The 20,450-nt window shown below is 66.7% G+C and overlaps 1 protein-coding gene across 1 annotated transcript; it reads right to left on the bottom strand.

The window, feature by feature from the left end:
• Positions 1-345: 345 nt before the first annotated feature.
• ROBO3 (roundabout guidance receptor 3) lies at positions 346-13,771 on the bottom strand. The gene is made up of 23 exons (XM_067310024.1): positions 13,624-13,771; positions 10,545-10,871; positions 10,201-10,358; positions 9,994-10,114; positions 9,770-9,908; positions 8,437-8,564; positions 8,199-8,323; positions 7,933-8,104; positions 6,841-7,046; positions 6,637-6,721; positions 6,392-6,575; positions 6,041-6,302; positions 4,773-4,995; positions 4,585-4,697; positions 4,335-4,506; positions 3,163-3,357; positions 3,045-3,059; positions 2,454-2,586; positions 2,157-2,381; positions 806-1,044; positions 619-729; positions 419-540; positions 346-357 (listed from the first exon to the last, which is right to left on the bottom strand). Exons 1-23 carry the CDS (start codon positions 13,769-13,771, stop codon positions 346-348), a joined length of 3,615 nt encoding a protein of 1,204 aa, XP_067166125.1.
• Positions 13,772-20,450: the final 6,679 nt, after the last annotated feature.

Below are 20,450 nucleotides of genomic sequence, written 5' to 3'. Positions count from 1 at the left end.
CTCCTGAGCATCCTCATCCCTACCGAGCATCCTCATCCCTTCTGAGCATCCTCATCGTTCCAGAGCATCCTCATTGCTCCCGAGCATCCTCATCCCTCCCGAGCATCTTCATCGCTCCTGAGCATCCTCATTGCTCCAGACCATCCTCATCACTCCAGACCATCCGCGTCGCTCCAGACCGTCCACATCCCTCCCTCGCCCACCCCGCTACACCCGCTGGCTCCGCAAAAACCTATTTACAAGGGACCGAGCTCTCGGCGAAGCCGGTCCTAAATTAAAAATCATTCCCCCGCGGCCCCGTTCCCACGCCAGCTCGGGCCGTGCACTGCTCCGGCGCCGGTGCCTTCATCTCATCTCCTGTGGAGGGGAAGGAAAAGAGGGGTGAGGGCGGCAGTGGTGGCAGGCTGCCGGCACCCGCCCCACGCCCCGTCACCTCGCCGCGGTCCCCCGGCGTCCGGCTGCGCCCCGAGCCATGGCCTCGGGAGCCTGTCGAGCCGCGGGATGAGGTGAGGAAGGTGGGTTTGCCGTAGGGGACGACGTCTGCGAGGGAAAGGAGAGGGGTCGGGGCTCCGCACGCCGGCGCCGCGGCGGGGGCGAAATGCCGTTTTCGGCTGTTACCGTCGGGGTCCGGCGCGGGGCGGCGCTCTAGCGAGGCGGCGGCGGCGGCTCCCGGACAGGGGACGCCGGGGTCCTCGGCCAGCGGCGGTGGCAGCGGCGGCGGCGGCAGGTCTGCGGCGGAGCAGAGGCGTGAGCGCCCGGTGCCTTCGGCCTTGCCTCCCTTGGGCTCATCCTCATCCCTGCTCACCTGCTGGCTGTTGATCCCGCCGGTAGCGGCCAGATTTGGGCTTTGGGCGACTTTTCGGCACCAGGGCGGCGGAGATGGAGGCGGTGGCGCAGCCCCGGCGCTCACCGAGGCCGGGTGAGCAGCCACCGTCGCGGCCGGGGTCACGCCGGGCGCGGGGCGCGGGGCTCTCAGCGCCGTCCTCGGTGCCGGTGCCAGGGCTCAGTGCCCGCGGCAGGGTGCTGGCGCCGTTTGGTGGCCTCCTGGCAAACGGGAGAAGAAGGGGAAGCGGGGAGAAGTGGGAGCTGGCCACAGCTGTGGCCATGCCGGCATCTCCCGCGTGCCGTGCCAGGAGCGGCGAGGCCGGACTGTGAGGGCACAGCTGGATCGCGATAGCACAGCTGGATCGCGACGGCGTGGCCAGATTGCCACAGCACTGCCAGGTCGTGATGGCACGGCTGGGTCGCAATAGCACAGCTGGATGACAGTGGCATGGCCAGGTCAGGGCGGCACAGCTGGATTGCAATGGCACAGCTGGATGGCCATGGCACGGCCAGGTCGTGATGGCACGGCTGGGTCGCAATAGCACAGCTGGATGACAGTGGCATGGCCAGGTCAGGATGGCACAGCTGGATTGCAATGGCACAGCTGGATGGCAATGGCACAGCCAGGTCAGGACGGCACAGCTGGATTGCAATGGCACAGCTGGATGACCATGGCATGGCCAGGTCAGGATGGCACAGCTGGATTGCAATGGCACAGCCGGATGACAATGGCACTGCCAGGCCACGATGGCACTGCTGGATCGTGATGGCACCGCCGGACAGACACTACACATCTGGATCATGACTGCACATCTGGATCACAACAGCACTAGTAGATCTTGATGGCACAACTGGATCGGGATGGCACAGCTGGATAGCAATGGCATGGCCAGATCCTATTGGCACATCTGGATGGCAGAGGCTGTGCCTGCTTGTTGTGACGCAGCTGGATCGATATGGCACAGCTGGGTCCCTATGGCACAGCTGGATTGCAATGACACTGCCATATCGTGATGGCACAGCTGGATCATGATAGCCCAGCTGGGTCACGATGGCACTGCTGGATTGCAATGACCCTGCTGGCTCATGATGGCACAGCTGGATCGCTACAGCACAGCTGGATCACTATGGCTCTGCCCAATCGCGATGACACAGCTGGACCCCGCCGGCCCCGCCGGATTGTGACAGCGCTGCCACATCCCGATGGCACGGCTGGACCCCCACGGCACAGCCGGCTCACGATGGCATGGCCGGACCGTGATGGCACCAGCCGGATGGCAAGGGCACGGCCACACCACGACCTTCCCGCCGCGGCGCCCGGCATCTCCTACCGGGGCAGCCGGCGGCTGTCGAAGTCGCGGAGCCGGGGGATGCGGTCGGCGGCGCGGCGCTCGGCGCGGGGCGAGGGCGTCAGCGTGGCGGTGGACTGGCGCCCGCAGGAGCCGGCGGGCGAGGGGGTGGCGGGCGGCGAGCCTTCCTCCGTGGTGTCTCCGGCGGCGTCTCCGGTGGCGTAGCCGCGCTCAGGCAGCGGCGGGCACCAGTCCTCCAGTCCGGAGCTGCGCAGGGGAGGGCGGCACGGGGTGGGCGCCGCGGCGGGCACCGCGCCGCCTCCGGTGCCTTGCACTCACCTGCTGGCCAGCTCTTCATCCTCCTCCTCTTCCTCGTACTGGCTCAGCTCGCTGGCCGAGGGCGGAGGGGGCAGCAGCTCGGGCCAGCTGAGCGCCGGCGGTTGCACCGCTTTCCCCACGGCTTTGCCCGCCCCTGTGGAGGGGAGGCACGGGGGGATTCGGGGCGCCCCGCCGATGCCGCCGCCGCGTCGCCTGTCGCCCCCCCCCCGTTCCCGGCGCCTCCCTACCGTGGTGGGGCCGGGAGAAGGTCCTGGCGGCAGCGGACGGTCCGAATTTCTCCCACGCCGCCGCCGCCTCGCCGGTGCAGCGGCTGTCGGCGGCCGCATCCAGGCACGGGGCGCCGGGCGCCGGCCACAAATCCGCCAGCCAGGGGTAGGCGCCGGCGGCAATGCCGGGCCTGCAAGGAGACGCCAGTGGGGACGGAGCGGCTGGCGACGGGGGCGGCCGCCAGGCGCCGTTGCATTTACCTGGGGCCGCGGCGCGCGGGGCCCTCGGCGCGCGGGAAGGCGGCTGCGGGGACACGCGGAGACGGGTGAGGGCGGCGCGGCGTGGTGGGCGGCGGGCCGGGCCGGCGCGGGCGGCGAGCCTCACCTGCGGGCATGTAGGCTGCGAAAAAAAAAGGGGGAAAAGGGGTGGAAAGAGCGGCTCGCGTGCTGCCGCCGCGCTCCGTTTCGGCTGTCGCCTTCCCGCGGGCGCGTTGCCCCCCTACCCGTGAAGTGGCTCAGCTCCTTCTTCCTTTTGCGGCGCAGGTAGATCCAGACGCCGGAGCCCATGAGGATGAGCCAGGTGGCGCCGCCGAGGCCGGCGATGAAGGCCGGCCGCTTGGCCACCGCCGCCACACGCTCCGCCAGGCTGCTCCCGGCACCGCGGCCCGCCGGCACCACGTCTCGCTCCGCCGCTGGGGCTGCAACGGGGTGGGGGGGGGCAAAACAGCGGGTGCGCGGGCGGCGCGGGGTGCACGGCCGGTGCGGGGTGCATGACCAGCACGGGGTGCACAGCCAGCACTGGGTGCACAACTGGCACAGGGTGCACAACCGGCTTGGATTGCACAACCAGCTCGGGATGCACAACCAGCAGGGGATGCACAGCCAGCACGGATTGCACATCTGGCATGGATTGCACAACCAGCACAGGATGCACAACCAGTTTGGGATGCACAACTGGCACAGAGTGCACAATCAGCACCGATTGCATGGCCGGCACAGGGTGCAAAACCGACATGGATTGCACAACCAGCACAGGATGCACAGCCGGCATGGGATGCACAACCAGCACGGATTGCACAACCAGCACAGGATGCACAACTGGCACAGGGTGCACAACCGGCTTGGATTGCACAACTGGCACGGGATGTGCAACCAGCAGGGGATGCACAGCCAGCACGGATTGCACATCTGGCATGGACTGCACAACCAGCACAGGATGCACAACCGGTTTGAGATGCACAACCGGCACAGAGTACAAAATCAGCACCAATTGCACAGCCGGCACGGGATGCACAGCCAGCATGGGATGCACAACCAGCACGGATTGCACAACCAGCACAGGATGCACAACTGGCATGGGATGCACAACTGGTACAGGGTGCACAGCTAGCATGGGGTGCACAGCCGGCATGGTTTGCACAACCGGCACAGGATGCACAGCTGGTGCAGTGTGCAGAACCAGCACAGGGTGCATAATTGGCATGGACTGCACAACCGGTGCAGGGTGCACAACCAGCATGGGGTGCACAACCAGCACAAGTTGCACAACCGGCACAAACTGCACCACTGGCACGGATTGCACCACCGGCCCGGAGGTCACAACCGTCCTGCAGGGCACGCCGGGCAGGCGCACCCCAGCCGGCGGCGCAGGGAAGGGGGCCGGCCGGCCACTCACCGATGCGGACGGGGACGGGCGGGCTGCGGACGCCGACGCCGGCGCCGGTGGCGGCGGCCACCTGGGCGCGGTAGGGCACGCCGGGCACCAGGCCGCGCAGCACCGCCGCCAGCGCCGTGCCCTCCACGCTGGCGTTGAGGTCGAAGCGGCTCTCGTTGCCCAAGCACCAGATCTGCGGCGACGGAAGCGGGTGACGGCGGTGACGGCGGCCCGTGGCCCGCAGCATCGGCGCGCCGCCCCCCGGCCTTACCCGGTAATCCTGGATGACGCCGTTCTGCTCACCGGCCGGCGGTGGCTCCCACGAGATGGCGATGCCGTCGCCCAGTGGGGCCACGCGGACGGCTCGGGGCGGCGCGCTGGGCGCTGCCAGGGAGACGCGGGGCTCAGCGCCGCGCCGGGGACCCCGGAGGCGCCCGAACCCGCCGCCGAGCCACCAACCTGCCTCAGGCGTGCGGACAGCGCGGACGGCACTCTCGGCGCCCCGGGGCCCCTCGGGGACGGGCCGGACCTTGATCTCGTACTCCTGGCCGGGGCGCAGCTCGGTGAGCAGGGCGCCGCGCTGCCCGGCGCCCGCCACGTCCCGCGCCTCCCAGGCGCTGCCGGTGCCGCGCCGCCGGTACAGCACCCGGTAGCCCCGCAGCAGCGCCGCCGGGCCGTCCACCTGCGGGAAGAGGTGGGCGACGGAGCCGGTGCCGCCGGGGCCACCGGCATCACTGCAGGCACTGGCATCGCTGTGGCTGCCGGTGTCACCGCGGCTGCCTGCATCACTGCGGCTGCCTGCATCACCGTGGCTGCCTGCATCACCATGGCTGCCTGCATTACCATGGCTGCCCACATCACCCCAGTTGCCTGCATCACCGTGGCTGCCTGCATCATCTCAGCTGCCTGCATCACTGTGGCTGCCCGCATCACCCCGGCTGCCTGCATCACCACAGCTGCCAGCAATACTGTGGCCACTGGCATCACCATGGCTGCCTGCATCACCACAGCTGCCTGTATCACCACGGCTTCCTGCATTACCATGGCTGCCTGCATCACCACAGCTGCCTGCATCACCGTGGCTGCCTGCATCACCACAGCTGCCTGCATCACCCCGGCTGCCTGCATTACCATGGCTGCCTGCATCACCCCAGCTGCCCGCATCACCGCGGCTGCCTGCATCACCACGGCTGCCTGCATCACCCCGGTTGCCTGCATCACCGCAGCTGCCAGCAACACTGTGGCCACTGGCATCACCGTGGCTGCCTGCATCACCACAGCTGCCTGCATCACCACGGCTGCCTGCATTACCATGGCTGCCTGCATCACCGTGGCTGCCCGCATCACCCCGGCTGCCTGCATCACCACAGCTGCCAGCAACACTGTGGCCACTGGCATCACCGTGGCTGCCTGCATCACCACAGCTGCCTGCATCACCCCAGCTGCCCGCATCACCGCGGCTGCCTGCATCACCACGGCTGCCTGCATCACCCTGGCTGCCTGCATCACCACAGCTGCCAGCAACACTGTGGCCACTGGCATCACCGTGGCTGCCTGCATCGCCCCAGCTGCCTGCATCACCGCAGCTGCCTGCATCACTGCAGCCGCTGGCATCATCCCAGCTGCCAGCATCACTGCAGCTGCCGGTGTCACCCCACCGCCGGCATCACCCCACCGCTGGCACTGCCCCGCCACCGGCATCGCCCCGGCGCCATGCCCATACTCACGGTCCAGGTGAGGCGGACGGCGCCGGGCGGGAGGACGAGGGGCTCCTGCAGGCGCACGGCCACCCGGGCGAGCTCCGGGCTGGCGCCGGGGGGCCGGCGGGTGCGGACGGGCTCTGACACGGCGCTGGGGTCGCTGAGTCCGAAGGCATTGGCCGCCCGCACCAGGAAGAGGTAGACGGCGCCGGGTTCAAGGCCGCTCACCGTGTGCGCCGGCGCCTTGACGTCGGCGGCCACCGTGCGCCAGGCGCCGCCGGACGACTGGCTGCCGGAGAGGGGGACGGGGAGGGGGGCTGAGCCGCAGCATCCCACCACCCCAAATCCCGAGCGGGCATTGCCGCCGCCGGCGGGTACCTGAAAGCCTCAACGACGTAGGAGGTGGCGGCGGCGGCGCCGCTCTGCCGGCCACCGTCCCACGCCAGGGCGACGGTGCTTTCGGTGACACCGGTGACGCGGGGTGCCGAGGGGGGCGCGGGCAGGACGCCGGGGACGGGGGACGCTGCGTCGGCGCCTGCGGGGCACCGAGCGCCTGAGCGTCCTGCCACCACCGCCACCGCACCCGGCGGGGCGACCCGCCACCGCCGGCGCCCATCGCTCACCTTCCTGCACCCGCAGCGCCCCGCTCCAGCGCGTCTCGCCCGCCGAGCTGGCCGCCACGCACACGTACTGCCCCGAGTCCGACACCTGCAAGGTGTCGCCAAACCATCTCACCTCCAACCTGCTCCCTTGTTTTTTCCCACGCTCCCGGCGAGACGCTGCACCGCACGGAGCAGGGGGAGCGTTTTGGACAGGGGGGGGCTCACCCGGAGGCCGGTGATCTGCAGGGTGCCGTTCTCCAGCAGGGTGGCGCGGGGCTCGGCGCCCACCAGCGCCTGGCCGTCCTTGAGCCAGCGGACGGTGGGCAGGGGGTTGCCGGCCGCGCGGCACGGCAGCCGTGCCGTGGCCGCTGCCGGCAGCGTCTGGTTGCTGGGGCCCCGGCGGATGACAGGCGGCAGGCGCTCGGCGGTGGCTGCGGGGGGAAAGGCGCCGTCACCCGGGCCCCCTGGCGAGGAGGAGGAAGAGGAGGAGGAGGAGGAGGAGGAGGAGGAAGAGGATTGCCCCATGGGGATGCTCAGAGGTTTTCCCATGCCACCCGGCCTGGCTGCGATGGGGAGGAAGAGGAGGAGGAGGAGGAAGAGGAAGGGGTCGCCCCACAGAGATGCTCCAAGTGAGGCAGCACTGATTTTTCCTGCACTACCCGGCCTCACCGCCATGGGGAGGAAGAGGAGGAAGGAAGGGATCGCCCCACGGAGATGCTCCGACTGAGGAAGCACTGATTTCTCCTGTGCTGGGGAGGAAGAGGAGGAGGAGGAAGAGGAAGGGATTGCCCACAGAGACGTTCCGAGTGAGGCAGCACTGATTTTTCCCTCGCTACCTATCCTCGCCGCCATGGGGAGGAAGAGGAGGAGGAAGAAAGGAAGGGATCTCCTCAAGGGAAGGCCCCGAGTGAGGTGGCACTGATTTTTCCCGCACCACCTGGCCTCGCTGTGATGGGGAGGAAGAAGAGGAAGAGGAAGGAAGGAAGGGATCACCCCGCAGAGATGCTCCAAGTGAGGAAGCACTGATTTTTCCCACGCTGCCCGGCCTTGCCGCCATGGGGAGGAAGAGGAAGAGGAAGGAAGGAAGGGATCACCCCGCAGAGACGCTCCGAGTGAGGAAGCACTGATTTTTCCCACGCTGCCCGGCCTCGCCGCCATGGGGAGGAAGAGGAGGAGGAAGGAAGGAAGAAAGGAATCGCCCCACGAAGATGCTCCGAGTGAGGCGGCACTGATTTTTCCCGCGCCACCCGGCCTCGCCGCCCCCGGGGAGGAGGAAGAGGAGGAGGAGGAGGAAGGACGGGCTCGCTGCCCACCTACCGTCCTCCACCTCCAGCAGCGCCTTGGCCAGGACGCTGCCGGCCACGCTGATGGCCTGGCACACGTAGTACCCGGCGTCGGCCGCCTGCACGTCCGCGACAGTCATCTCGCCGCTGGGCGCCACCGAGAAGCGGCCCGCCGGCTGCGGGGGCTGGCTGGGGAACAACAGGATCTGGGGGGAAAAAGGGGGCGGAAAGCTTCGGAAAGCCGCGGGAAAAGCGGACGCGGCCCCCCTCCGGTGAGGATGGAGAACGGCGCCGCCCCACCTGGCTGCCTTCCTTCTGCCAAAACACGGCCGGCGGCGGGTTGCCCCGGGTCTCGCACCGGAACGTCGCCGTCTGGCCCCGGGCTACGGTCTGGTCGCGGGGTCCCGTCACCAGCTGCGGGGGGACTGGAGCCGAGGGAGGGGGGAAAAAAGGGGGGAAGCAAAGCGAAGCGGCGGAGGGAGAGGCGTGAGCGGCCGGGCGGTGGGCCGGCGGCCGAGGCGCCGCGGCGGCTCCTCACCGTGCACGCTGAGGGCGGCCGAGGCCTCCGCCCGGCCCGCGCTGTTCTCGGCCACGCAGGTGTAGGTGCCCTCGTCCGCTGCTGTCACCCGGCTGATGCGCAGCGCGTTGTCCTCCCGCACCTCCCACCTGCGGCGAGAGAGGCCCCGCGAGCCCCCGGCGCCAGAGTGCCCCGGGCAGCACGGATGTCGGCGTGGCGCGGGGATGCCAGCACCGGGTGAGGATGCTGGCACGCAGCAAGGATGCTGAGTGCAGCAAGGATGCTGGATGCAGCATGGATGTCGGATGCAGCATGGATGTCGGATGCAGCAAGGATGCCGGATGCAGCAAGGATGCTGCATGCAGCAAGGATGCCGGATGCAGCATGGATGTCGGATGCAGCAAGGATGCCGGATGCAGCATGGATATTGCATGCAGCAAGGATGCCGCATGCAGCAAGGATTCTAGATGCAGCAAGAATGTCGGATGCAGCAAGGATGCTGGATGCAGCAAGGATGCTGGATGCAGCATGGATGTCAAATGCAGCAAGGATGCCGGATGCAGCAAGGATGCCGGCAGACAGCAAGGACACCAGATGCAGCACGGATGCTGGATGCAGCAAGGATGCCAGCACATGGCAAGGATGCTGCATGCAGCAAAGATGCCGAATGCAGCGCAAATGCTGGATGCAGCAAGGATGCCGGATGCAGCATGGATACTGAATGCAGCAAGGATGCCGGATGCAGCAAGGGTGCCGGATGCAGCAAGTATACTGCATGCAGCAAGGATGCCGGATGCAGCATGGACACTGCATGCAGCAAGGATGCCGGATGCAGCAAGGGTGCCGGAAGCAGCATGGATACTGAATGCAGCAAGGATGCCGGATGCAGCATGGATGTCAGATGCAGCAAGGATGCTGGATGCAGCAAGGATGCTGGATGCAGCAAGGACGCCAGATGCAGCAAGGATGCTGGATGCAGCAAGGATGCCAGCACATGGCAAGGATGCTGCATGCAGCAAAGATGCCGAATGCAGCGCAAATGCTGGATGCAGCAAGGATGCCAGCACGCAGCAAGGATTCCAGATGCAGCAAGGATGCCGGATGCAGCAAGGGTGCTGGATGCAGCGTGGATACCGCACGCAGCAAGGGTGCTGGATGCAGCAAGGATGCTGGATGCAGCAAGGATGCTGGCATTCGGCAAGGATGCCGGACACAGCCAAAGCTCCAGATACAGCACGGACACCGCGTGCAGCCCAGGTGCCAGCGCACGGCAAGGACGCCAGCTGCAGCGCGGATGCCGCCACGCAGCGCCCTCCGCGCCGGCGTCCCCAGTCCCCAGCGCCGCTCCACTTACCTTCCCGGCGGCAGCTCGCCGTCGTCCTTGCGCCAGTGGACGGCGGGCAGCGGGTCACCCCGGGCCTCGCAGGCGAACTCGGCCGTCGCCTCGGCCAGCACCGCCCGGCCGAGTGGCCGCTTGCTGAAGACGGGGCGCTCTGCGGGGAGCCCACCGTGAGCCCCCCCCCGGTGGCACCGGCGCCGCGTCCCCAACTCACCGCCGCCACTGCCGCGCCCACGCACCGAGGACCACCAGCTCGGCCGGCTCGCTGTCCCGCTCGCCCGCCGCGTTGGCGGCCACGCAGACGTAGGCGCCGGCGTCGCTTTTGCGCGCGCTGGCCACCATCAGCTTCCCGCCGCGGATCTGCCGGAAGCGGGGCTGGGATGACGGCGGGGCGGAGGGCGGCGGGGGGATGCACGCCGCCGCCGGCCACCCCACCGCCTCCTCACCGCGAGACGCCGGTCCTCGTCGCTGAGCCGGACGCCGTTCTTCTTCCAGGAGACGCTGGGCTCGGGGTGGCCGCGGGGCGGCACGCACTCCAGCACGGCTGGCTCGCCCGCCGTCACCGCCACGTCGCCGGGCGCCTGCCGGAAATCGTCCCGCAGCACTGCCCCGGGGTGGGGGGAACGGGAGACGGCAGCCTCAGTCTTCCCTGCTGCAAAATGGGTCCGCTCCCCCTCCCGGAAACACCTCCCCGTGCATCGCCCTGAGCTCGCGGTGGCTTTCGCTCAGGCGCCAGCCCATCCTCGTGGCCTCGGGCCTCCGCGAGGCGCCGCACGTCGCCGCCGCTTACCGGCCACCTCGAGCGAGGCGTTCCTGCTGGTGGCTTCGCCCAGGTAGTTGGTGGCCACGCAGACGTAGACGCCCTCGTCGGCCTTGCCCCTGCGGCCGTGGAGGACGCGGGCGAAGAAGAGGGAGCCGCCGGGCAGCAGCGTGCGGTGCGAGCGGGGCTCCTCGCCGGCCGTGGGCACCCGCTCGCCGTCGCGGTACCACCGGACGGCGGGCGTGGGGCGACCCTCAGCCCGGCACCGCAGCGTGGCCGCTTCGCCCCGCGACACCAGCAGGTCGGCCGGGTGCTCCACGATGCGGGGCGGCGCGTCCTCCGGATGCGGCCCCGAGCCTGGCCCGGGGGAGGCGACACCAAGTTGGGCGCGACGGGGAGGCCAAGAGGGTTTTCCGGCGGAAATCCCCGGCATCCCGACCCCAGCTGGAATTTTGCCCCAGGGAAAAATAAGTTGTCTAATTCCCAGGTTCGGCCGCCCTTCATCCGTGCAAGGGAAAGCGAAGGACAGGAGGGAAAGGAGAGATGCCCTACGGATATTTCCCTCCAGGGAAGCGTCTCCTTGTTTTTTTGGCCCCAGCGGAAAATTTTGCTTGCCGCAAGTGGCCGCAGCGGAATATCCCAGAGCCAAGAGGCAGGTGAAATGGTTTTGGGAGGGATCTAAGGGCATTTGCATTTATCCGAAAGGGAAAAACAACGGGAAGGCAAAGGGGGAAGAACAGGACATCGCTGGTAAATCCCCGGGGCTTGCAAGGGAGGCAGTAAATAAGGTGTCGTGTCCCCCAGGGCCACCCATGGCATGGGCCATTGTGTCCTCAGTGCCACTTACGGCGTGGTCTGTCTTGCCCCCAGGGCCACCTATGTCACCACCGCTGGTGTCCCCAGTGCCACCCACGGCATGGTCCATCATGTCCCCAGGGCCCCCTATGTCACAGCCCATCATGTCCCCACAGCCACCCACAGCATGGTCCATCATGTCCTCAGTGCCACCTACAGCATGGTCCGTCATGTCCTCAGGGCCACCTATGTCACCACCCCTGGTGTCCCCAGGGCCACCCACAGCATAGTCCATCATGTCCTCAGTGCCACCTATGTCACAGCCCATCATGTCCCCACAACCACCCATGGCATGGTCCATCATGTCCCCAGAGCCCCCTATGTCACCACCCCTGGTGTCCCCAGGGCCACCCACAGCATGGTCCATCATGTCCCCAGGGCCCCCTATGCCACAGCCCATCATGTCCCCAGGACCACCCACAGCATGGTCCATCATGTCCCCAGGGCCACCTATGTCACATGTCATCATGCCCCAGTGCCACCCACGGCACAGCCTGTCATGTCCCCAGGGCCACCTATGTCACATCCCATCGTGTCCCCAGGGCCACCCACAGCACAGTTCATCGTGTCCTCAGTGCCACCCACAGCATGGTCCATCATGTCCCCAGGGCCCCCTATGTCACATCCCATCGTGTCCCCAGGGCCACCCGCAGCCTGCGTCCCCGCGCCGGCGCTGCAGTTCAGCCGCCGGTCACCGAGCGTCACTGTTGTCGCGGGCACCGGCCGCCGGGCGCGTGCTCGCACGGGCACCCTCCTGTGCACGCGCACACCCGTGCGCGCGCGTGTGCACGCAAACCCGCGTGGGCCCGTACCCGCACACGCGCGTGCACACAAACACGTGTGCCCGCACGTCCCTCCCTTTGCACGGGACGGTCCCTTTCCCGGCGCCGGACCCCCAGCACCCTGCAGCACCCGGAGAGCCACCGCCCCCCCTCAAACCCCCAAACCCCTCCGCTCTCCCCCCAAAATCCCAGCGCCCAGAGCTGGGCGATCACGGCCGTCACCCCCCCACTCCCCTTCCCAGCCCTGATTCCCAGCGGCTCATTAAGGAAGCGCGCGGCACGGGAAAGTTCACACCAGTGGGGGACGCTGTGGGCTCCCCCCTGCTTCTCCCCACGGTGTGGGACCCGCGTGAACACCCCCCCAAAATTTATCCGGGCCGGCCGCTGCGATTTGGGGCCTGGCAGGGATGGAGAAGCCCGGGAAGGGTCTGGCCGCCGCCGGAGGGATGTGGTTGCCATGGAGGCGGCATCCTCGGGATGCTGCGTGGTACCCAAGGGTGGTGGATTCCCCCCCTCTCTCCACTTCCCCACGGCGCGGGGATGCTCGGAGCGGCACGGGGGGGGCCGCAGCTGGGCCCAGCGGTTAATTGGGATGAGCGGGAGCCCCCTCCGGTGCCCGGCCCCTCCGGCAGCTGCTTGCGGCTGGGCAAAGGGGGGGGAGGTTTGGGGGGGGCTGCGACCCCCCCCCGGTGATCGAGCACTGAAATTTAGGATAAAATTCAGGCTCAAGGAGTTCCAGAAGTGCTCGAAACGCAGCCGCCGACCTGAACTGTCCCCTTCCCTTCGCAGCTCTCGGCAGCTAGCAGGGATCTCCCCAGCTTTTCCCCCCAAAAGCAGGGAGTGGGGAGGGTGGGGGGGTCAGGGGATCCCCCCCACTGCCAGCGTTGCCCCCGTCCCCATGCTGCAGCGGGACGCTCCCTTCTCCAGCGGCAGCGTGCTCCCGCGCACCCCGAAAGTGCCAGGCTTGGGAAGACGGGGCTGGAGCCGGCTCGGGAACCGGAGGCTGGAGCCGATTTGGGATGATGGGGATGGACTCGGTTTGGGGCTGCCCCCGGCTCGGGAATGCGGAGCTGGACCCGACGTGGGGCTGGAGCCGGCTGGGGAATGCGGAGCTGGACCCGACGTGGGGCTGGAGCCTGCTCGGAAACCGGAGTCTGGACCCGACGTGGGGCTGAAGCCGGCTCGGAAACCGGGGTCTGGACACGACGTGGGGCTGCTCCCGGCTCGGGAACCGGGTCTGGACCCGACGTGGGGCTGGAGCCGGCTCGGGAACCGGGGTCTGGACACGATGTGGGGCTGGATCCAGCTCGGGAACCGGGGTCTGGACCCGACGTGGGGCTGGAGCCGGCTCGGGAACCGGGTCTGGACCCGACGTGGGGCCCCCCGACGGCTCGGAAACCGGGGTCTGGAGCCGGCTCGGGCAGAGGGGGCGGCGGGGGGGGGGGTCCGGGGACCCCGGGACGGTCGCGTACCGTCGGGCGCGGAGAGGTTGCGCAGGTCGAGGGCGGCGAAGGTGCCGTTGAGGCCGAGCAGCAGCTCGGAGGAGTTGGACGCTTCGGCCGCCAGCGAGTCGGCGAAGAGGTTCATCTGCAGCAGCGTCTTCAGCAGGTAGCGCAGCATCGCGCCGCCGCGCTGCCCGCTGCTGCCCGCTGCTGCCTGCTGCTGCCTGCTGCTGCCCGCTGCTGCGCTGCGCTGCGCTGCCCCGGCCCGACCCGCGGCGCCGCCCCCGGGGCCGGCGGCGAGCGGGGGCGCGGCCAGCGCGGGGTGGGGGGGGGAAGGGGGAATTGAGGGGGGGGGTGCGGGGGTGGGGGGAGCCTCTGGGGGGGGCACAAGGATGGGGTTGGGGGGCAGCCCCTGGGGGTGGGGGCACAGGGGTGGGGGGGTAATTAGGGAGGGAGAGGGGTGGGGGGGCCTCCTTGGGGGGTGCGGGGGTGGGACGGGGGGGCTAAGGGGCCCCCCCCGGGGGGGGACAGGGATATGGGGCTGGGGGGCACCCGGGGGGGGTACAGGCATGGGGGGCTGGGGTAACCCTGGGGAGGGAGGTGGGGGGCACCCTTTGGGGGGGCAGGGGTGCCCCTTTGGGTGCAGAGGGTCAGGGGAGACAGGCAATGCTGGGGGGGGCAGGGGGTCCTGGGGGGGGGGGCTGCCCCGTGCTTGCACATCTGGAGACATAGCTGCCCGGCGCGTGCACATCTGGACGCAGGTCGGGCTCTGCTACATGCATGCGTGCAGGCAGGGGACCCCCCCCCCGCGTGCGGCCACATCTGGATGCAGGCCGCCCTCCGTGCCCCTGCACATCTGGAGGCAAAGGGCCGCACCGTGTGCGCGCACATCTGGAGACGGAGCCACCCGGCGTGGGCACATCTGGATGCAGGCCACGCTCTGCCTACGCGCGCATTTGGAGCCGGGGGGCCCCCTCCGTGGGCAAACACATCTGGAGGCCGGCAGCGTGCCGTGCGGGCGCACATCTGGCGGCCCCAGGGGCGCACACATCTGGAGGGACCAGGGCCTGCTCCCTGAGCCTGCCCCGGTGCCACATCTTCAGCCCAAACCTCCTTGGTCCCTCCTTGCTCCCACCGGATCCGCTGGATCCGGGCACCTTTGAGCCTATGTATTATTCCTGCTCCCACTTCTTGCCGGGCACGGAAAGAAAGCAAATAAATATTAATTTAATAGCAGCACCGAGCTTTTCTCTTTCTCCTGCTGGGGTTTCAGCTTCCCAAGGATTCCCGGTTGGAGCTGCAAAAAATCCCAGGTTATCAAGCAATTATCCAAGCGATAATTCGGGAGGATAATTTCACTAAATCCCCACCGAAGCGGCGCCAAGCCGGGTTCTCCCCCGGCCGGCGAAAACCCCTCGGAGACCTTTCGGCCCCCTTTTCACGGAGCGCTTTGAAGAAGGGAGCGTTTCGCTTCGTGTCAATCCCGCGCTGGCCCGCTCGGCCGAGGCCTGAGGCTGGGTGATGGGCTCCCAGGGGCCGGCTGGGAAAAAGGAGACAAAGGATCCCGGCGCCTTGATAATCCCCCCCTCTCCCCACAATTTGTCCCGTTAATCGGCTCCGCAAACAGCGAGGCCGGGCAATGGCTTCTTCTTCGTTAGGAGATTCGTTAGCGCAGGCGTCGCGGCTAATTGTCCTTTTATTCGGCGATTAGCCGTTGTTTGCTCAGGGCCTGGCGGCTCCCGGATGCCCAAAACCGCCGGCGTGTCGGCACGGGCCGGGCTAATCCGCCTGGATCCCCCCCTTCCCGAGGTTTTTAATCCGGTTAGGCCGGAGAGGGGCTCCTCATCCTCATTTCGGCTTTGTGAACGTGGTTGGGGGGTGACGGGGGACGGCGCCGCTCCGACGTCCCCTTAACTCTGCCCCAGCCGGCGGGTGAGAAAAGCGGGAGCCAAGCCGGGTCTCCTTCCTTTCCCCTCGCGTGGTTCCCAGTTAGAAATCACCTGGAAGAGGGGGAATTTCGCCACCCCCCCTCTCCGGGGGCAGCCGGCTCCTTCGGCGGGCGCAGGTGGGGAAACGGAGGCAGGGAGCAGCGGAGGGGATGTAAATCCCCCCCCCGCCGCCTCCGGGGAGGCCCCCGAGCCGCTCGCCGCAGCGGCTCAGCTGGCGCGAAATCGGGAGCTTTGAATATTTATCCGCTGCGGGCCGGATCCAGGCGCGTGGGGCGAATTGCACGGGACACGCTCCGGAGGGAAAGGGAGGGGGGGTCAGTTTGGGGAGGGGGGCGGCCGGATGGGGGGTACACGGGGTCCGGGCGGCGCCCCCGTTTCTCGCGGTGACCTCGCAAGGCAGGAAGATGCTGGGATTTTCCAGGAAAGGGCTGCCAGGATGTTCTTTTAGAAGTGGGATGCCGGGATGTTTTTTTAGAAGCGGGATGCTGAGATTTTTCTAAAAGAGGGATGCTGAGATTTTTTTTGTTTTTAGAAGAGGGATGTTGGGATTTTTTTTAGAAGCGGGATGCTGAGATTTTCCAGAAGAGAGACGCCGGAATGTTTTAGAAGAGGGATGCCAGGATTCTTCTAAAAGAGGGATGCCGGGATGTTTTAGAAAAGGGATGCCGGGATGTTTTTAGAAGAAGTGGGATGCTGAGATTTTCTAGAAGTAGGATGCCGGGATTTTTCTAAAAGAGAGATGTCGGGATGTTTCAGAAGAGGGATGCTGAGATTCGCTAGAAGCGGGATGCCGGGATGTTTTAGAAGAAGAATGTTGGGATGGTTCAGAAGAGGGATGCGGAGATTTTTCTAAAAGTGGGATGCTGAGATTTTCTAGAAGAGGTATGCCGGGATTTTTCTAAAAGAGGGATGCCAGGATGTTTTAGAAGAGGGATGCTGGGATGTTTCAGAAGTGGGGTGCTGAGATTTTTATAAAAGTGGGATGCCAGGATGTTTTCGGAAGTGGGATGCCGGGATGTTTTAGAAGAGGGATGCTGAGATTTTCTAGAAGTGGGATGCTGGGACGTTTTTGGAAGCGGGATGCCAGGATGTTTTAGAAGAGGGATGCTGAGCTTTTCTAGAAGCAGGATGCCAGGATGTTTTCAGAAGCAGGATGCCAGGATGCTCCAGAGGGCCGATTCGGGGGCCCGGCAGACCCGGGAGGTCAACCAGGCCAAGCAGTCCCCAACGGGACCATCCCAACCCGCCTCATTACGGCTGCCATCGGGAAACCCATGTGCGCCGGAGACGAGCCGCCCGGGGTCTCTTAACAGCCCATTTCCCCCGCTTTAATAGAGCCGGTGCCCAGCTCATTTATCAGCCGGGCTCCCTCCAGGGCCGACGGAGCTCGGCAGCTGGGTCCCGGCGCCAGGCGAGGGCCGCTCGGCCCCGGAGGAAGCCCGCCGTGGCGTTGAACAGGTAGCGGGGCTCATGTGCGACCCGGCGGTTCGGGGCGGCCGCGTCGCGGGCCGAGGCGCTATCAAAGCTGGGCTTAATTGGGCGGAAGGCTCGTTTGCGCCGCCGCTAATGGGGGATCAGAGGGCCGGGGAGCAGCGGCGGCCGCACAAAAGCCCCCAATTACGCGCTTGTCTGCATTATGTATTAACCCATCTGGGGCCGGGAGATTGTCCGCGAAAGGCGGACAAAAGCCGGGGGCGGATCGGCGAGGCCGCCCGCATCCGGGGGGCAGCTGGGTCCGGAACGCGCTGCCGGCGGGCGCGAAAGCCCGGGCGGCTCTTAGCGTCTCCATCCCGCACGACGAACAGAGCCAAAGCCAAAAAAAAAAGGGTTTTTTCCCCTTTTTTCCACCCTTTTGGCCCCGGGAAAGGGTCGGGATGGCGACGCGGCGCCGAAATCGCCGCACCTCGCTCCCGCGCCGTCCCCGACGGAGCCGCGTCGCCGTCGGCCGCTCCGGGGAAACGATGAATTTTTCAACACGTAATTAAGCGCTCGCCTCATCTGCATGCTTCAGCCCGGGATTAGCCGGAGCCCCCCCCTCTAATTGGCTTCTGATTAGCTCCCTAACGGGGGGGGGGGGGACTTTGCAGCAGGCAAAGGGCCGCCGGGGGCACGCGGACCCTTTTTTTTTTTAATCTCCACTGCCGCCCCAGGGTCATTTTTGCCCCCCCCTTTCCCCCAAAAAAATAAATAAATAAACCCCGGGAAGAGGCGTTTAATATATGCCGCCGCCTCGCGAAAGCCGTAGCGCCGCGCTGCCCGTAATCCCCGTAATTAGGCCGGGCTAATTGCGCCGCTGATTGCCGCCGCCTGCCCGCTCTCCCGGCCAGCTGCGGTTGCGGCGGGCTTGGGGGGGGGGGGGGGGAGGCGCCGGCGCTAATCCCGGGGGGGGGTTTAACCCCCTCCCCGGTGCTGTTTTGGGGGCCCTTGGTGTGTGGGGGGGTCCGGTCCACCCCCCCCCCAAAAAAAAGCGCCGGGATGTGGGTTTTCGGGGTGGCGTTTTGCGGGTGTCGGAGGTTGTCGGGGTTGGTTCTTGGGAGAGCGGAGCAGCGGGGAGCGTGGGAATGGGGGGGGCGAGCACGGAAACTGGGGGGCAAGAGCGGGAATGGGAGGCGAGCGCAGGAACCGGGGGGCAAGCACAGGAATGGGGGGGGGCGAGTCTGGGAATGGGGGGCGAGTGCGGAAACGGGGGGGACGGGCGTGGGAATGGGGGGGGGGTGAGCACGGGAACCGGGGGTCGAGCGTAGGAATGGGGAGGGGGGCGAGCACGGGAACTGGGGGGGCAAGTGCAGGAACCGGAGGGGGGGTGAGTGCAGGGATGTGGGGGCGCCCGTGGGAATGGGGGGGGCGAGCACGGGAACCGGGGGGCAAGCGTGGGAATGGGGGGGAACGAGCGTGAGAATTGGGGGGGGGGCAAGTACATGAACCGAGGGGTGAGCGCAGGAACCGGGGGGGGGGCGAGTGTGGAAACCGGGGGGCGAGTGCAGGAACTGGGGGGCCAGCATAGGAATGGGGGGGGGCGGGCGTGGGAATGGGGGTCCAAGGGCGGGAACGGGGGGGGGGGAGCGCAGGAATTAAGGGGCAAACACGGGAACGTGGGGGGGAAGCCCAGGAACGGGGGGGGGGGGGGCGAGCTCGGGAAGCAGCTGATGTCGCCGTCCCTCGCGGGACCCCGGCAGCAGGGGGTCGCGGGTGGGGGGGGGCGTGGGGGGGACCCTCCCCCCTCGCCAGCCCAAACTCTCCCTTCATTAACTCCCCCCCCCCAAGAGCCCTCATTAATCAAAGGCGGCCCGAAACGAGCCCTCTGCTCGCGGCCGCCTTAATTGCGAGCGCAGCGGGAGAGCGGCCTCGGCGCACACGCACACGCGCCGGGGGGGGGGGAGGGAGGGAGGCGACCCCCCCCCCAAACTTCCCCCCCCCTCCCGGCCCCCCGCCCCTCACCCGTGCACCGAGCGCGGCAGGGCTCAGCCGGGGCTTTTCCCGCTCGCCCCGCTGCGTTTCGGGGCTGCGGCGAGGGGGGTTTTTGGGGGGGAGGGGCGGATGGGGATTGGGGGGGGCCATAGGGGGTTGGGGGGGGTTGGGGGATTTTGTGGGGGTTATTGGGGATTTGGGGGTGTTTTGGGGGATTTTGGGGGGTTATTGGGGGTTTTGGGGGTTATTGTGGATTTGGGGGGTTATTGGGGATTTTGGGGGGTTATTGGGGGCTTTGGGGGGTTGTTGGGGATTTTGGGGGGTTGTTGGGGATTTGGGGGGTTATTGAGGATTTGTGGGGGTTATTGGGGATTTGGGGGTGTTTTGGGGGATTTTGGGGGGGTTATTGGGGCTTTGGGGGGGTTATTGGGGGTTTGGGGGGTTATTGTGGATTTGGGGGGTTATTGGGGATTTTGGGGGGTTATTGGGGGCTTTGGGGGGGTTGGGGATTTGGGGGGTTGTTGGGGATTTGGGGGGTTATTGAGGATTTGTGGGGGTTATTGGGGATTTGGGGGTCTTTTGGGGGATTTTGGGGGGGTTGTTGGGGATTTGGGGGGGTTGTTGGGGATTTGGGGGGGTTATTGGGGATTTTGGGGGGGTATTGGGGATTTGGGGGGGTTATTGGGGGCTTTGGGGTGCTATAGGGCCCATGGCCCTAATAGGGGTTAAGGGGTGCCTGGGCGGTCCGTGTTCCTATAGGGTCTGTGGGGTCTATATGCCTACGGGGTCTATGGGGTCCCCATGGCATCTATAGGGTCCCTGTCCCTATGGGGCCCATGTCCCTGTAGGGTCGACAGGGTCTACATCCCTATGGGGTCCATGTCCCCATAGGGTCTACAGGGCCCACATCCCTATGGGGCCTACAGAGTCTCTGTCCCTATGAGGTCTATGGGATGTTTTCATCCCTATGGGGTCCCTATAGGGTCTATAGGGTCTACATCCCTATGGTGTCTATGGGATCTACATCCCTATGGGGTCCATGTCCCCATAGGGTCTATAGGGTCTACATCCCTATGGGGTCTATGGGATCTACTTCCCTATGGGATCCCTGTCCCCGTAGGGTCTATAGGGTCTACATCCCTATGGGGTCTATGGGATCTACATCCCTATGGGGTCCATGTCCTCATAGGGTCTGCAGGGCCCACATTCCTGTGGGGTCTACAGGGTCTCTGTCCCTATGGGGTCTATCTATGAGGTTTTTCATCCCTATGGGCTCCACGTCCCTACAGGATCTACAGGGTCTTCGTCCCTATGAAGTCTACAGGGTCTCTGTCCCTATGGTGTCTCTGTCCCTACGGGGCCTACAGGGTCTCTCCCTGGGGCATCCTTGGCCCTATAGTATCCATGGGATCTATGTCCTTAGGGGGTCCACAGGATCTCTGTCCCTATGAGTATCATGTCCCTATAGGATCTCCAGGGCCCACATCCTTATAGGGCCTA

This window comes from Apteryx mantelli, chromosome 23 (genome assembly GCF_036417845.1).
Source record: "Apteryx mantelli isolate bAptMan1 chromosome 23, bAptMan1.hap1, whole genome shotgun sequence".
NCBI classification, from domain to species: domain Eukaryota; kingdom Metazoa; phylum Chordata; class Aves; order Apterygiformes; family Apterygidae; genus Apteryx; species Apteryx mantelli.
The sequence above is the reverse complement of the archived record's forward strand: the minus strand, read 5'-3'. Positions and strand labels throughout refer to the sequence as shown.

What these genes read in the sequence shown, in the direction of transcription:
- ROBO3 (XM_067310024.1), bottom strand. Translation starts at nt 13,771, where the DNA reads ATGCTGCGCTACCTGCTGAAGACGCTGCTGCAGATGAACCTCTTCGCC. An exon ending in GGCGCTGCGGGTGCAGGAAG is followed by an intron (nt 6,576 to 6,636) that starts GTGAGCGATGGG and finishes CGGTGGTGGCAG; the next exon opens with GACGCTCAGGCGCTCGGTGC. An exon ending in TACGTCGTTGAGGCTTTCAG is followed by an intron (nt 6,303 to 6,391) that starts GTACCCGCCGGC and finishes CCTCTCCGGCAG; the next exon opens with CCAGTCGTCCGGCGGCGCCT.